Raw genomic sequence first — 18056 nt, forward strand, 5'->3', positions numbered from 1 at the left:
TACCCGCACTCTAGCTTCAGCTCGAACGGACAATGGAACTCCAAAGAGTTCGCAATTACACCTCTATAGCTCTCGACCAAACGTATAAGCATTCATTTTTAATTCATACGACGCCCGATAAGAATTTAAAGCGGGCTTAAAGATTCTCTGATCGAAATTAAATTGAATTAGAAAAATGTCTGCGTAGATTTGAAGTGCATGTCGTGATCGAAACGAAACTCGATATATGTAGCTATACAGTCTGAACAAGCAGGGTAGACGTAACGTGAGTGAAATTTTCAAGTATAAATGATACGAAATACATCCAATTTGTTTTCATTTTAAATGAAAGTACACGCGATCGCAATTAAACATGAAAGATGATAGTTTTCGCAATTGTAAAATTACGTTTGCGTTTCGATTTACGTTGCAGCAAAAATTAATGGATATAATTTACCTTCGCCAACCCCACCAATCGTACCCCCTCGACTACCTTTAATTAATTCAACCGCGACGGTGGTCCTCGTTCCCTGTAAAACGCGAGACGCGCAAGTTCGCACATGTGCGCCGAAGTGACGCCTGCTAGATGATCTCGTGCAAAAGGGGCAGCGAAGGGGTGTCCTCGGGGACACGTCCGTACACCCTCCTGGCTCCCCCCACAGCCGGTCACAGCTTCGTCCTCCTTCACCCCCCGTTGGGATAAACAGATTAGGTAACTACGTGATAAGTCGGTAAGTGGGTTCACTCGGCCCACGGTCCGGCTACGAGCCCAACCGACGTTCCCTGTAACATCTAACTACCTTGTTAGTGTCATTAGTAACGGTCGGGGTGTCATTAGATTTCGTTCTGTGTCTAGTTTTTCCACGGAACCCTCCCCGAGGTCCTCGCGTCGCGCCAACTTCCTAGCAAACCTGCGCCCCCGCTTATATTTTTATCGGGAAAGGGAACGTTGAAGCGATCGATCGATAGAACTCCTTTTATAATTTCAAATTTGTTTGTCGTTGTAAAGGTTGGTCCACGTGGACGTATCCATTGTTTTCCGCGATACATGAAAATTGTTTACGGCGTGATTTCGATGAATTCCTAGCATCCCTAAAAATAATAGTACAAGGATCCATCAATTACGAAACAAAGCTAACCGACTGCCTGCGCTTCTGTTCGTCCAATTTATTTGATTAGAACAAATTTCTAGCTGTACCTGGACCCGAGCCCTTGTCGAGAGGGATGAGCCACCCCCGCAGCCCTCGCGAGGCACGCGTTTCGAACGGAAGCAAACGAAGGGCGGTCCTCTCGCAGGACAGACAGGACGACAGAGTGTTTTAAAAGCGCACGTAGCACGTCGGCGACGCACGTGCGAGAATTCTCTGTTTGTCTCTTGTATAGCGATAAGAAATTAATTCCCCCCCTATTGTTTTCGAAACGGGAACCCGGGGAAACAAAGCCAGACGGAGAGGACAGCCAAGTAGAGGCGTGTGCAAGCGCAAAAGTCAGCGGGGAAACGGGTTTTCGCTTTCTTCTACGCCTCCGAGTACGCTAATAAATTGGATCAAACCGAGTCTCGACGAGTTGCACGAGTTGTCCGTGTGGCCAGGCTTTACTTCGGCCTCCGAGCCTAATCTAAGATCTTGAGTGGATTTCAGTTTCGACCACCAATAAATGCATTTAGCCGACCAACCGGTCTCGATTCCCCACCCCCTCGTATTCGCAATTTTCTGTCGTTGAAATCATCCTAAGGGGACGCCTTGGGTTCCCGATGAGTTAAGCGTGAATTCAAACCAGGAACACTGTGATTTTGGATTTTATCAGGACCGAACAGACCCCGGATAGCTCCGAAATAATATCACCGTTATTTCGTATCGAATTAGATCGCTCTAAACATATCTTAACGTATACGAGTTTCAGGGCTCTCAGGATATTATTCGTAACAGTTCGAAATAAATTATTTCAAATGTCTCACCTTCATTTCGATTAAAATTTATCCGAGTTTGGTACGAATATCGAATGAAGTTCGTATAAATTATTTTAGAAAATTTGCGAGACGTACGATAAACTGGTTGGTACAGTTTCATTCGAACGATATTGCTGAGCTTTACGAAGTTGAAGTTAAAGTCACGGATTAATAATCGAATCGCGATAATTACAGGGCACGTTCGAGGGACGCATATTCCGCGATGAAAAGAGTGGCACTAAACGCGAGGACAGGACATCGATCGCAGGGAAATTGAATTGCAAAGTCGTGTATCCTGCACGGGAAAATCCTCGCGAACGGTCCTATTAATTTTGCAGACGCGGGAGACTATCGCCAGTGACACGATACGAGTCTGCTCGACGGTGTAATTGTTCCGCGGTTGTTGCGGAAGTTTCGTTGCACCCCCACCCCCCACCCCCCCAATAGAGACTTGTTGCAAACATGTCGATAGGGGCGAATTTAATTGTCGAATCGTGTTCTCTTGCAAACAGCCATCGATTTCGGGACCCGCGAAGAATGCAGAAAATTGAAAATTCTATTCTTCTTACTATAGAATTAACGAATAGACCGCGAATGTTTATGGAAATATTTTATATATGCTTTCGTTTGCCATAACTGCGTAAACATCTGCGGTCAATAGTCAAAAGAATCGGCACGTTTCCAAGAAGATAACTTCGTTGTTCCATTAAACAACCTCTTAACGAAAACCTTACCCGACTTACAACGATTAAAATACATTCTTTGAAAAATTCATTCTAAAGTATACTCCGAAAATTGTAATTCGATGAATATCGACTTCTGGGACGCGTCTGAACGCGAAAAATAAGAATGGAAATCGGGCAAATGTTCGCGGTGAAACGCGATTTTGCAGCCGTGCGGGCGATTCGGGCGCAGTCGATAGCGGATCTCGACAGTCCCGAACTGTCGTTCGGCAGCCCGGCCGTGCCGCATGAATTTTTATGAGCTTAGGAAATTAATTTGTGTTTTTCGTTAAGCCCCGGCTCAGCGCCGCGGTAATTAATTGCGCTGATTGCTCTGCATCATTGATAAGCGGTTCTCTGGGTTTCGTAACGTTCGCCCCCTACCCCCGGTGGTTCCACGCGCGCTCCAATACCATCGTTTCCCTTCATCCCTCCCGTGGTTCTTTTTGCCTACGCGTGCTTCGACCACCCATCGGGACAGTCTACGGTTTTTGAATTTGTAAACAACGCCTACCCCTGACGTTCGAAACGAGCCTGTTCCCCGTTTAATCGCGAACCTGACGATTACGGTGCATAAAGCTTGCCAGCGATGAATGTCTACCTCGATCGATATCCCAAAATCAAACCACCCTTACGATAAAAGGATGTTTTTGAAAAACGATTGGGACGAGCATCTAAATTTTAACATTTGCAGGCACATCCTGTGTTCCAAGATTGTCGAAGACATGCCAGCTCTTCTTCGCGTGTATCGCTATGTTTTAGTGCTTATAATATTATTTAAAAAAATGTTATTACTTAACGCAAGTTGTCGTGTCGTTAGGCGAGAGTCGTAATAGCGACATCGAGCAGTAAATATTGTTATTAATCGCCGGCAAGGTGTAATTGGCCACGACCGAGTCGTCTAGTCGTGCTCGACCTAAAGTGTCGTTCTTCCGTGTTACAGACACTAGTTACTCTCCGTATCATCCGGCTTTGCACGGTGTCGGGGAGGATTCCTTCGGGAGGCGAAAGCAGAGGAGAAACAGGACTACCTTCACCCTCCAACAACTCGAAGAACTAGAGTCTGCGTTTGCGCAGACACACTACCCGGATGTCTTCACCAGGGAAGATCTGGCGATGAAGATTAACCTCACGGAGGCCAGAGTTCAGGTTAGCGCGACTGCCACAGATATTCCTATTCGTGCAATTTGGCTTTACGAGCACGGTTTTTGATCTCCTCGAGCCTATTTCTTGGCTTCTCTGATATTGTTTAACCAAACATTACGAAACTAACGAAAATCGGAGGCGGAAAACGTGCTCGTATAGGTTCGATTCAAAAATATCCCGATCCATTTATTGTACGAAAATTGCATAGGCAAATCTAGCTCCTAATTATTTGAAGTACGAAATAAATCCCATGGAAAGCTAGCAGATATCGAAGAAACTCAAATAGGATCGGTGAAGTAGGTTTTTGACACGGTTAGGGGTTCGCACCGTCGACAGGCCAGGAAGGATCGAACGACTCGCAACGATCAATTGTTTTAATGGCACGACGGTGGATCACCCGCCTCAAGAGCAAGAGCACGAGGCTCAGAGTTAGGTTTAGGGTACACCCGATGCCCGAGGAAGCTGCTGACACCCTCGACCTGACATAATCTTCTGACAGAGTAAGCCGGTAATCTCTGGGATTACTTTGTACCCTTGGCTACGTCCTCCTGGCTATATTTACTCGCACCAGCGTAATTCGCGCTGCGGAGAATCCCTGCAGTAATAGCGATTTCCTACCGAAATCCTGTTGGAACATCTGCAGGATATTCGATCGCCGATGTCAGATTTTTAATTCCTCCTTCCCTTCGTAAATACCAGAATCCAACGGGGATTCTTTTCGCTCGTAACTCAACCGTCCACGCGGTATATAAATTATTAGGAATCAGAGGTAAAAAGTTCGAGGACCGATTAGATTAGGATAATGTAGAGTAAATCTAGAATGTAGCGATAAACCACGCTTCGGTGATCGATCGCTTCGATGGTTGATTACTTTCGCCACGATGAAATCCGAACCGCTTATCAAACGGAAGAAAGGTGAATGGGCGATTTAATCACCGCGTTCGATAATTCACCAGCGATCGCTAAGAAAATGAGAAAAAACGTGGAACAATGGTCGCGCGAGTGGGCAAAGAATCCTTCAGCGTGTCGCGTCCAGCGGAGGGGCACGGTATTATCCCGATGCATTGTCCGGATTATAAGACGAGAAGGCCATGCTAGGCAGCGGTGTACACAATGGGAGGAAGGTAGGTACAGGGCGGCTATGACGCAATTACGGCGCAGACTCATTGTTTCATTAGGGAAGACAAAGGGAATCTGAAATAATGGACAAATAGGCGCGTTTATGCAGTGCCGGTTCTCTCTTCTCCTACTCCAATTAGAGCCTCGTGCGGGAAGGGTGGGCGCGGGGGTGGACGAACATCGTCGAGGCAGGTTCTCTGCGAGGGCGCGCGCGGCTGACATTTGTTCGCCAGCCTGTGAGCGACAATTACCCTCCGTGCTGGCTGAAACTAGTTCAGCGCACGCGCATCGGGAGCCTCGACGTCCCACAGTCGCGTGCTCTGGTCCGTTTGAATTTCAAAGCGTGTAACGCGAATTACGGGCCAACGAGATACGAGCCGGCACACCTGCCTCTGTACACCCCGGAAGCCTTTCGCGCCGCTTTTCCAACCCCTGAATTTTCAACGCCAGCTGGGGTGATGTTCTTGGTCTTGTTGACGGCGACTTAACCTTCTCGCGATTAATACAGTGCGGAATGGAAACGCGTTTTAGACGACCACGAAGAAACCACTCTGGCCTCTCGTTGGAGATCAGACCTCTATTGCCCTTTCGTAGGACAGAGTTTGCGGCAAAGGAATCGATCGAACAAGCTGCCAACTAGAGAGTCGTCCATCGGAGAGTTGGGAAAGGTATCGCTTCATGAAAAAATGTGTTATCGCGTCGATTAACGCGTTAGAATTTTTCATTTTTTGGAAGTGTATATGCCTGCCCAACCCACCGCCTCGAATTCACCTAACCATCAATGGTATGGCGTTTCGACTAGGTATCGGTTCGTTTCACCTATGTGATTTAACAGATTTTATCTGGAGCTTTCGCATTTTCAATCTCATGTTTCTCTCGCGTTAAATTCAAAACAACCTGTTATATAAATGAAATTATTTAATCTCGCTCGCTTCGGTTAAAATGATAATTAAAATTCATCTTCTTCTGCATTAAGCAAAAATTATTTTCGGAATACCTGCTCGGCGAACAACGAACCGAACGATTTCCTTAACTGTAAAACCACTGCTTAGTTAAAGCTCCTCGTAATTACGCGAATTTCGCTCGAGCAGTTCGCGAATCGCGAAACGCTTTGTCCATTAACGATTAAAAGCAGATTCGGGTGGCAAGTGCCAAAAGATTAAGTATTTAACTCGGGGCAAACGGAGCATCGCCGTTATCCACGTACGTTGGATTAAATGTGATAAAAAAAAAAAAAAAATAAAAAGGGGTGAAAGAAGATTACGAAAGAAAGAAGAATGGAGAAATGACGGGAAAAGGGAGGCACGCGAAGAGCGAAAAATAACAATACCTTCTGCCATTAGATTATCGCGTTAATGCGCTTACAAATTTTCGCGCAAAAATTCTCCCTTTCGGTTCTTTTAATGTAAACATGATGAGCAGTTAAGAAGCTTTGGCAAACGAGTTTTACGTGAATTTTTCAGTACACGAAATAAATTCTCAAACCGCAAACAATTGGACGATTCTCGGGAATTATTAATACGTAAATTTGTCAAATTTAATAACGCGTCGCTCGAGAATATTTTTTCGCGTCTGTCGCAACGACTCGATTCTTTATTTTCACAATTCTCATTAACCACGTTATTGGAACGTTCGGACACGTCGAACGTTATTCGAATTAATTCAACTTCGAATGATATTCGAGGTATGCGATAATAGTGGACAAAAGTGGAACGAATCGATGCGAAATAGTTGATTTACGAGACGGTACAGGCTCGCGACACCATTTCCCTAACAAGCGTCGAAACATTAAATGCGTTTATCTCGGAGAGGAGAAGAGGGGAGGTGGCGCCATTACCGACGTCTTTCGGATTAAATTCGTATTGGGAAAAAAATGGCAGGGGTGGAGAGGAACGACCGGTCCCGACGGAACCGTGGCTTTGTTCTCAGCTATTACTCGCCCCCGCAGCCTTGAGGATATTATTATATCCCCCCAGTCTGGTAACATCCCCCGTCCTTTTTCCGCGAGCTCGAATTCGGAGCTATCGAGGCGGAGTGGGAAGCTGCGGAGCTCGTCGTATTTATTTTATTAAACCATTTTCCAAGCTTCCCGCCGTGAAACTTCTCCTACCTAAGGATAATCATTTCCGAGGACTCTGTCCATAATACGTTTTGTCTTCCCGCGGAGGATCTGTTTGCACGACCGTAATCGACTTCGCGGAGCTACGTTTATTTTATTATCGATTTCAATCCGGTAATGAGCTCGTTGCTTTCCCCCTCCGCGCTTTCCCGCGAACTCTGCTTCATTCGTTTAACCGGAATAAAAGACTGCCAGTGGGAAATTTCTTTGTGATAACGATATAACGTGATAACGAGGTTAGTAGACATCTTCCTTTAGAATAGAAGGATATCGCGATGGGGAGAAATGGAGCTGGTCTATTGGAATGTTTGAGAGGGATCCGAGATAACGAAGTGGCTGATTAAATTGCGCGCGAGTCGTTCCTTTAGGGTTACTATCAGTGGCTCGGTCTGGTTAAATGGAAAGAAAAGAAAAGAGAGAGCAAACATTTCTAAAACATTCCTGATATGTTCCATTTCGCGATGCTTATGGCTCGAGAAAGATGTTTTCCACAAGATGGATGGTTTTACCTGCGACAGGTGTGACGTAGGTATACAAAAACCCGGACGTATTCGAATGCAACGCTGCGTGAAAATTTCAAAACGAGCGCCGTAAAGAACTTTCGGAGATCCAAGATTTTAAACGAACGAACACATTTGCATTTTTATTTATATAGATATAGAAACTTTTAAGTCCCGCTCCCCGAATTCATTTTATTCACCCGAGGCTCCCCAGAATTCGTAGAGATTCATCCCCGATACGAAGATAGGAAGCAATGGCGCATCACATCGTCAGGGTGAAGATAGCCGCGGAGTCGCAGCGAGCCGCTAGGTATAATAAAGTCTATTTCAGTTGATATTATGTCAAGTTAGCCTCGTTAGCGGAACTCGAGCTTTTTAAAAAACACTCGGCCGCCGTGGTTGCTGTCGGCTCGTTGAACATGTACACCAGCAAGAGACCACCCCTCTGACCAGCTACGAATGCCACCCCGTACATGCAATTATCCTTTCATATTCGCGCACGAGAGTCAGGTGTAGTTAAAGCAGCTTAAGTGCCGCCTTCAGTGCCGTTCCTCATCTTATTCTCGTTTGCTTTTTTACCATTTGCCTCGCATTCTTCCCAGCCCTCCTGTCGCGGGTTGATTAGGCCGTGTACAGTTCTCTCGACCGTACATTTCGTCGCGCCTCGAGTGTCGATGTTGCGCGACGATTCGTTAACTCCGTAAAATTCCTTTTCTCTTTTAGGAATTTATCGACACTTTGGTTCGATAGATTTCATCGTTAAGCAATTTTGGAATTTTTCAAGACTTTAGCTCGATTAAAATTATCGTATGTGTATGTTAGCATAGGAATATTCGTGAGAAAATTAGTATGTATATAAGTTAAAGGATACGTTGTTCGCGAGTCATCCTGAAAACCTAAAGCCGGTCGTACCGTCAATTTTTAGGTATGGTTCCAAAATCGCAGAGCAAAGTGGCGGAAAAGCGAACGTTTGAAGGAGGAGCAAAGGAAACGCGAGGGTGGCGGAGGGGGTGGTACATTGGAGACTACAGGACTGGCACCGCCATCGTCTTCATCGGCAGGTCCGAGTCCCACCGGGCACGATCCCGAAGGTACGATCACGAATCGAATTTCAGGACTACTGCTAAGACAATTTCGATTACCTTAGATAATTTTCGTGTACAAGCGCTTCGTTAACAACGCGTAAATATAAATTATCGTAAGATTCGAACGTTACTCGACCTAACGAAATTATTTTCGTGTTCGTCGTGCACGTGTACCACTAATTTGTTTATAACTCTTTCGCGTCTCAACACGTTTTCCACTCGGACGAAACAATGGTTTAAATCATCGACGTAATTTCTATCGTTTCGAGGCAAGTGTTAATACACGCATAATAATGTAACATTAATTAACTTATATATTCGGGTGCATTTAATTTATAGAATATTAACAGATAGATGAAATTACGCGAACGAGTATAATTAATTAAAATTTCATTTGGCCACTGCGCGAGATAGGTGCGCAGAGTCATTACGCAGTCGACCGCATGTCACAGAAGCACTAATCGTTCTAATCGCGTAACCTATTACGCGACTGACCAGTGCGCGACTGTGTCGTTGATTTGTACGCATCATCGATAACGTACGTTTCGTGACACTCGATTTCGCTGGATTACCGAATGTACAAGGTGTACTCTGTCGGTGTTCTCGTCGTACGCGAAAGATTTCGTTCGCGGCGAGTGTGCTCGTGAAAAACCGGTTAAAAGCAACGAATACTGGAGAAAACATTATCGACCTCGATTGTTGTTCTGTCCTCGAAAAGGTACAACGAGCAGCAGCGCCCCCGACGCTGAAGACGCCGGGCCAGATGGAGCTGGAGGATCGAGGAGCCCCAGCACGACTTCCGCCTCGGTCAGTCCGCGGCCCCAGCAGAGTCAGCCGTCCCTGGGTGGCGTCTCGACGCCACCGCCAACCCCCATAAGGGCGCCACCGCCGCCACCTAGCACCGTAGGGGGCCTCGGACCGCCCGCCGAGAGGTGAGCTTTTAGCTTCGTTTGTATTTACGTCTTTAGGAAATATCTTCCTTCCATCGTGGCCCCCCGCCTCGTCGACGGCCATCCAGAGTCACTTGCGATTCCACGGTGCAAGCACCGCTGAACACGTCGGCCGGATGCTTGATACGCGCCATTAAACCACTCCTCGTAGCTTCCTCCGTTGTGCTCCCTCTTTCACCGTCCGCCCAACCCCCCTGGCGAGCTCTGGCGCGATCCTACGCTCGCTGCCACTCGTATAATCGCGATAATCGTCGCCTCGTTAAATCGCTATCGGACCCCTCTCGTCTACCGACGACCAAGATTTCGCGAGCTTCGACGCGCCGAAACCGCGCGGTTTAAGAACTGTCCGCTCGCGTTTACGACGAGTGAACGGGGTCGAGGGAGACGTCTGGTCCACGTCGGAAGACGATCGGGGTTATTCGGATCGAGCAGGGATTTCAATAATAATTCATTTTAACGCTAAAACTACCGTCGACAAACTAATTTATCGATAAGGTCGCAATGAGTAGATGGAAACGATTTTATCTCATCTCGATATTAGTACTAAACCTACAACGACCGGTAAAATGGCCGTTTTCAAATTTTTGTATTCAATTTTTATATGAAGCATACGTAATTCAATCTAATTCCACATAAAATGTTGTTGCAGTTAATTGAAACGATGTCTTTAAATGTCTTTAAAACTAGTCATTTGTACCATCACAGTAGAAATAGTTACAAACGGGTAGGTTTAGTGTCGAACTGGCCGAATTTCACCGAGTAGATACGAGTAAGAACTTTTATCGAGTTTTATGCTTGCGCTTAGTAGACGATCCCTACACACTGTTCCCTACACATCCTTCCAATTTTATGGAACAAAATAAGAATTATTTCGAATTACCAGGAGAAAGCAACTGTTCCCATCCAACCAAAAAAGCTAAAGCATAGAAAACCTGTATTGTCCGTATTAAATCTGTATCGCACGCTTCCATTTCTTCTTCGAGTATCCGTCTGTGTTTATAATCCCAGACGTGGCTCCCCCGGCCCCGAGAATCGACGCGAAGGTAAGAACAATGCCCGAAAAGGTAGACACACGGAATACACTCGGCTGACTCGAGTCAAGATGGCGGAGCACGCCGAGGAAACAGGGGTTGCGAGGGGTAGCGAAACGGTACGAAGATACTCCTTCGCCGTCTCCGCAGTTGTAATTTATTTAAAACCGCTCGCCGTAAATATATCCTCATCATTTATTCAGGGGTCTCGGCAGCTTCTCGACTGCAGGGGTGTACGCTTTGCGTTCCTCCTTGGCTTGCCAAGCCAACCTGGAAGTCTCGCTTCGTGCAGTCGATTCGCGAAACAGGGGCGGATCTGGGGTTACAAGCCGACCGTGGAGGGATGGAGGCCCGTCTTTCTTTTACCCCGCGTATTCCTTGTTTTATGGTAACGTTCTTAGCCGTGGGATTTAAATTACTCGCGGTGAACGTAATCTTGAGTGGAATTGGTTCCCGCCTCGTCCCGTCTATGTAGATCCGTTTGCGGCGTGCGAGTATCCTTGCTCGTCGAATTTTAGTGTCGATCGTTCACGTTTACGGGGCTCCGCGAGATACTCGACTCGCGTTACGAAACCGAGTTCTTTTTTAAGTAAATAATGTCTCAGGGAGACCTTGCTTGGGGAAGGCTCCTCTCTTAGATACAGAAGTCGATTTTAAAGCGTGTTAAAGTTGCAAAAGAAAATCATTTCGAAGCCGCAAGAAAGATTAACAGCCCGGAGTGCCGAAAGAGAATTAATTCGTGAATATATAATTAGTCGAGAATAATGTATAGAATGAAGTTGATGTAAAAAAGTTTCCGCGTAGAAACACCTCTTTTAACCGGGGAAACACCATTTCTCGTCAAACAAACCTCCCCTTGATTCTTCGAAAAATGACTATGCCTTCTCTTTTAATCTTTGCTACTTTATACTTCATGCTATCGCGCGCCCTGGAAACGGTCCAAGAAATATAATTTTCCTCTGGCATCGTAGTAAACGCGATCTATTAAAAATTGAGAAAACATCGATCCTGAATTCTTTAGAATAGCCACAAGCACAGGTTTCGAAAACTTTGCAATCGGTTCCCGAGCACGTACGTCGAAAACTCGATGAAACGCGGAGGAAACTGTGTGGATATCATGTTTAAACGCATGAAGACGAAGAAATTAAATGCGTGTACGCGAGAGAGGCAAGCGAGCGCATGTAAGCAAGGCGCACGCTAGGCTACGCGGCTAATTGCCGCTAATTATCGCACTTACCGCAGTTCAGGCTTTCCTCTTTGCGCCTCCGATGCCGCCTTCCGCCCTCTTCGCCCCTTCGTCATCCCCTCGCGCCAACCTGTCCTGGTTTTCCCAGCCCCGTCTCCCGTCGTCTAAACTCTACTCCTGCTCATGTTCTCCTTGTCCCGTAGACCTCTACCACTTCCGTTTCCGCTTCCGTTTTCGCGTAACGACGCGGATACCGTGTGCTTGTATCCGTCGATTTTCATACTTTCCTCCTTTCTCTTGGCTAAATGTATACATATTGTTTAGGTACTTTGCTAAAGTTTCGCTACTATCGCGTTGGTAGATCTTGTTAGCTTCCAGGACGTTTTTGATTTCTGCTTCGGGCGTCGATCTCTATTGCTTGACTTGTATTCCTTTGTTTAACGGCATTTTTTTACCTAACCGCATCCAATGTTTAAATTTTGATCGTAACAGAAGCAATTAATTATAATATTCCAAGGAAATTAATTATACGCACTCGTTTCACCTTCTGTAATTTCGATCGTAACGGATACTTTCGTTTGTTTAATAATATTTCGTAAATTAATTACACGGATAGCTGTAAATACCGCTGTTTATCCCAATCGTTAAATTCCCTGCCTCGCTTTAATTTTCTTTTCCCATCGTGCATCCTCGTAAAATTATTTACTCTTTCCCCCGTCCGTCGGTTTTGAAGTTTCCCGGGTAGCTCCACTTAGATCACGATCTTCTCTTTTTCTCCAAACTGCTGTATCCACTTGTGTATGTTTATGTTTGTCTGCCATCGTATCTCTCTGTTTACTTACCTCGCTTCTCCCATCTTTCCCGTATCCCCTCGACTCACGAACCTCGCCGCCATCCGCGTTTCCGTCCCTCTTGCGCCCTGTCTCGAGCTTCACCTCGGGCTCGTTACATTAATTAAACAATATTTGCGATTAATATTTGAGATAATCATCAGCGCCTCGAAGCAGCTTCTGCTGGCTGGCGGAAGATGCGGAATATCGCGCGTGCTAATCGGGTTAGCGTTTTCGTGGGCCCTTCTGCTTTCCCATCCGCATCCCTTCGCCGTGCCGTTCTCTCGCCCCGCAACTTTGCGCCAGGCGAATTTCTTACCTAGATAAACAGCTCGTACGAAAGATAAACCGGTGTTTATTAATTACTGGTCGAATAAAAGTCGGTTTACGAGAATCTGAATTATTAGGGAACTCGGGCCGCGACGAGTAGGTATCCAATGAATTTTCCGACGTACTCGTTTCTACGTTTTTCTAGTGCCAGTCTCAGTATATCGTTAAAATAAGAAATTTCGTAAAGTAATATAGCTCGTTATGTCTGTACATTTTCTAATTTGTTGACAATGATCGGGCATCTTTAAAGGAATTTACATATTATATATCACGATTGATATTCAAATATTTCTAATTTTATTACCATTCTCTTTATATGATAGTTTCAGTGAATTGCTAGAGACTATCCATAAAGATCTTCCTTGAGCGTGCAATGTCAAAACGCCACATTAGATTTTATTCTTAATCGACGAGTATCGTTTCTCGATGTTCCAGTGGTCCAGGGTTGGCAGCGGGCTTCAGGCCAGTGGAACCACCAACGTCGCTCTTCTTCTCTCCTCACCTGGCGGCCCAGTTCTCCCCGCCGTTGTTCGGCAACAAGGTGGTCAGCAGCGCGCCGACATCTTTGACCTCGACGACGCCTTCCCTGTGGACCACGAGCGACCATCGACCCAGCAGTCTCCAGGACATGTTGTCCTGGTCACCGGCGGGTTGGCCTGGCTCCATGTGCGGATGCTGCAAGCCTGGAACCGGCGATCTTCATAGGAACAGCAGCCTAGCGGAGCTCAGAAGAAAAGCTCAGGAACACTCGACCGCCTCGGCTCTTCTGGGAGGACTCGCTGGTTTTCCAGGCGGGCTACCCCTGCCCCTGCACCTGCCGCTGCTACCGCCCCTGCTGGGACTCTCCAGGAGGCCCGAGCATCACCACCACCATCTACCCAGTATAGTGCACCAGATACAACCGACCACGAAAGAGGATCCCTAAGATCGTCGCAGCACTCGCGTACCAGCCGATCGAATCGACTGGCCGTTGCAACTGGGCACGTATACGTTTCTGGACACTGGTTTGCCGTTGTTCTCGTTTCTTTTCCTGTCGTTTAAGAATGATAATATTTTAGACACGGTTGGAGGGACTGAGGTGGTGGGCAGATTGTGTATTCGAGGGGGTAACCATAGCGCGGAGGTAGAGAAGGACGAGCGGAGTGTCCTTTATAGTTTTGGCTTGCTAAAATATTTACGAATATGTTTTTGTAATTTTATTTTGTAGCTTGAAAAATTCAGGAGTGGAATCATTTCTGGAGCAGGTGACTTTTCGTTAACGCAATTTTTTAATTTCGACCCGCGGTCCATTTGTACATTGTTATTGTACAAAAAGTACAACCTTTTTTTTTTTTGTCATTTTCTGATTCGAATTAAGTTTTATTAGAAACGAAAGTAAGATAAATCGCGGATAACATCGCCCCTCGTTCCAGCACCCTGGTTACACCCCTTGCTATGTTTGAGAGCATTCGAGGTCTCGAGAGATGCCCGTGCTCGTGTTGTTGATGCAGTTGTTGAGAAACTATTAACTTGAAAGTAGTCCTTAATTCGGATACTTAGAGGTACAATCTCGATCATCTTTTTTTTTTTTCGTTTTTATTACGTTCGCGTTTATTTCGTCGAATCTAGAATTTCGTGTGTATTAATGTTTTTGAATTTTAGTTCGATTTTGCGAAACCACGGAAGAGTTCGATTTTACAGCTTCCCAAGGTTTCGCGTGTTCACGTTTGAGACCTGTCCTCGAATATTTTTAACTGGATTCTTGACGAACACGAGGATCAGTTACGAGTAACTTTGTTTACGGTGATATAGCGTTTTACATTAACAAGTATTAACGAATAATGTTAGAGGATGAGACTTCGATAGTAGATTTAAACCTTCGGAACCTTGTTCTGTTCGCTGTTGCTTACGCGGGAACGTAATTTCTGTTCCAACATGGCGCTGGTTTTTATTACCTTATTCGTAGATGTTACAACGTTCGATTTCGGACAGATACGAACGATATCGAAATATTTCTAACCGTATTGAAAATATTGCAGTTCTTAAACATTCGCTAATCTAAAAGACGTCATTTCACAATTATCGGTCATCGATGGATTTTCGTAAAACACGTTTCAGTGCTCGAGTGTTACTTCTTTATTCGCTTCGAAGTAAATATTAGTCATTTCGACGATTGATTCCAGTTTCACGAGTTAGGAATTTATTCGGAACGCATTCTGAAAAATCGAACGTATTCGAACTGAAATTTACTAACGATGACTTAATCAAAATCACGCGAAAACCGAAGCTCTTTCGCTCCGCTTCATGGAATATATTTGAATATCAAAAAACAACGCACCTAATAAGCAGTTGGGTCCATAGGAACTAGTAATCGAATTGCAACATCGGCTATACCCATTGGAAAGTTTATTCGAACGATATCGATATCCGTATTATCATTGCAATGCTCGCCAAGTTTCAATTAAAAGAATTGTTTATTCAAAGCCAGTAAACACGTCGCAACGATAAAGTACCCGTTGCAATAAATACGAAACATAAAATTCCGATATATAATTTTCGGTAGACGAAAAATCATTTAACGTTGCGTTGCAACCCAATCAAACTGTTGAACGGATAATTTATATTGCGATAGGATAATTTATATCACACTTAAATCGAGTCTACGACAATTTTCTTGAATTATATGATTACTCTATCGTATTATTCAAATAATACGGATATCCGTATTATCCAAGTAACACGGACATCCGCTTTAATCGCGCGATGCGAGCACGCGCCAGCTGGAATAATATTTGTATAGGTAAAAATTTGTTTTGATTTAGTCGAACAGAGAGGATATCGGTGTTAAATATCGTGGTTTCTCGGATATTCGGATGCGTGGATACTCGCGACCCTAAAACAGGTGCACGGAACTTGGAGATTTCTTAGATCGAACTAATGTTTAGGCAGAGATGTTAGGCAGATATGAGTTCGATATTTGTTTTTTTTTCTTTTTTTTACAGATGCTCAGAAGTAGCCGAAACATTTATACATCGTTTCTGTGTCGACAACAATTGTATATCGATTTTATACGAGATATTATACTTGTCCAACTTTGGTCTTATATAGGTTCCATGTAAGTTCTGTGATCAAATTCTTTGCAAAGTGAACCAATTAAATGCGTGTGGTGTATGTATATAGTATTTGTGTGCATGATGTCTGGTGTAGGTTACACAAATCAAAATTTGGCGAGGAAAGAGACAGGTTTGGATAAAACTGTGTTAAACGATATGGAACCGTTACAGGACTGATTTATAACCTCGAGCGATCGCTGTTTTCTGATCGATCTTTTTATTCTGTCGAAGCATTAAACGTAAAATTGAAAGGACGCGCGCAGCATCGAATAACACTTTTTTCGATGCTGTTTCAAGAACCAAAACCGATCGAAGATAAATTTGCAGTCTTTGTTCCGCGTTTAATTGATTAATACAACCTCTTCCTATTATTTCGTCGAGTAATAAACTCCACTCGGATTTTTTCGCTGAACGTCGAGCGATATTGCGTTCGAAAAACATGATCGAATCAACTATTCATAGTCGTGTTTTACAACCGTTCGGTATTTTTTGCGTCACTTGATGACTTCATTAGCGTAAAAGCTTTCGTTTTTGCTGTTGGGGCGAAACGCACAAAAATTGTCGGCTTACGGAACGATCGGCTCGATTTCGAATTTTAAATATGAACGTTCTTCGCATCAAGAATTAATTCGTGGCAATTATAACTGAGAGTTTACAAACGGGTGTAACTACATTTAATCAGTTCGACCAGGTCAGTTTTAATTATATCTTTCCCGAAATACCATTGCCAAAAGGACAGAAAAATACTAGAATTCAGTGAGGGCTAGGTACATCCTCTTCCAAGTTAACTGATTGCAAAATTTAAAAAAAGTAAAGCAATAATCAGTGGAAAACGGATGAAACGATACAACTAATAATAATAATAATAACGTAAGTCAAAAGAATCTCCAGTTTTCCAAGCCTGATTCGAAAATGATCGAAAGGGGTCTCGAGTATCGTCCAAGACTCGCGAGTTTGGATCGTAACGCACGGTCTTAGAAGCGCAAGTTGCCCAAAGGTCGATGTCTGTTCGCTACCACACGCGAAGAACAATGGTATAAAATCGTCAATCTCCGGGAACGATCGCACTGATCCATAAATCGTCTATATTCACTTTGACATCGTCGCCACTTACGATTGAACAAGAGTAACAATCGTTTTGTTCGCGTTGCAATACGATTACCGTTGTTCTTCTGAATCGCGGAACCGAGGTTTAACGACGAAAGGAACTTAGATACCAGTAGAGACCTGTATTATATTACATCCCGGTGAATTGTCATTGCTAATCAAGGATAATCTAATAACAAGTATGTTACAGACTAGCGACTATTATGTAGCCTGAATTGTGGGTAGTGAATTATCGAATAAACTTGTTCTCTCGTGATAAACGCCTGTGTAAAAAAATTGTTGTTTTGTCTCTGGTCTTATCCCACCCCATTGCAGCACACGATGACCGATGATAAAATTTCGTTTCAGCAAACGTGAATTTTCACGCGTCGAAATAAAAATACTTTGGTATTTCTAGGGTGGATCGTGTACGTTCGCGATCGATATTATTGTCGAAACGTTAAAAATGAAAAAAGAATGGAGACACTTTTTGTAGAAACACCTACGGTGAGATACGAGTTAAAACCTTGTTCTTTTTTTTTTTTTAATAGTATTCGCGAAGTGCAAATTTATGCACGAAAAGCTGACCGCAGAGAGAAAATTCAGGTCGACGCTAATCAAGGTAAAAGTAATATTCATGGCAAGCAGTAACATTTATATTATTTTGCGTTAACTAGACAGGTCTCGGTTTTAATTTGAATACAGATTATTTATACGAATCGGTACAAGAAAATAATTCCCCTACGATATAATATTTTATAGAGAATCAGTCGCTGTATTCTTATACATTCTTATACGTTCTTAAAAAAAATACGCATACAACATTTAATATAATATGAAAAGTATAATAAATACGATAAATATCGTAAACTTCGAAATCGCTTTACGGCCGTTACAACAAAACGATCTTCGTTAATCTTTTCATTATCCGAT

The 18056-nt window shown here is 44.2% G+C and overlaps 1 protein-coding gene across 2 annotated transcripts in view; it reads left to right on the forward strand.

Annotated features, from left to right (window-relative positions):
- Window positions 1-17663, forward strand: part of LOC128878709 (paired mesoderm homeobox protein 2B) — a 53092-nt gene extending 35429 nt beyond the window's left edge. For both annotated transcript variants that reach the window (XM_054127151.1, XM_054127152.1), the window contains exons 4-7: window positions 3593-3798; window positions 8459-8624; window positions 9337-9550; window positions 13381-17663. In XM_054127151.1, the coding sequence (XP_053983126.1) occupies window positions 3593-3798; window positions 8459-8624; window positions 9337-9550; window positions 13381-13870 (1076 nt within the window). In that variant the 3' untranslated portion in view covers window positions 13871-17663. The remainder of the gene's footprint in view (window positions 1-3592; window positions 3799-8458; window positions 8625-9336; window positions 9551-13380) is intronic.
- Window positions 17664-18056: the final 393 nt, after the last annotated feature.

This window comes from Hylaeus volcanicus, chromosome 6, assembly GCF_026283585.1.
Source record: "Hylaeus volcanicus isolate JK05 chromosome 6, UHH_iyHylVolc1.0_haploid, whole genome shotgun sequence".
NCBI classification, from domain to species: Eukaryota; Metazoa; Arthropoda; class Insecta; order Hymenoptera; family Colletidae; genus Hylaeus; species Hylaeus volcanicus.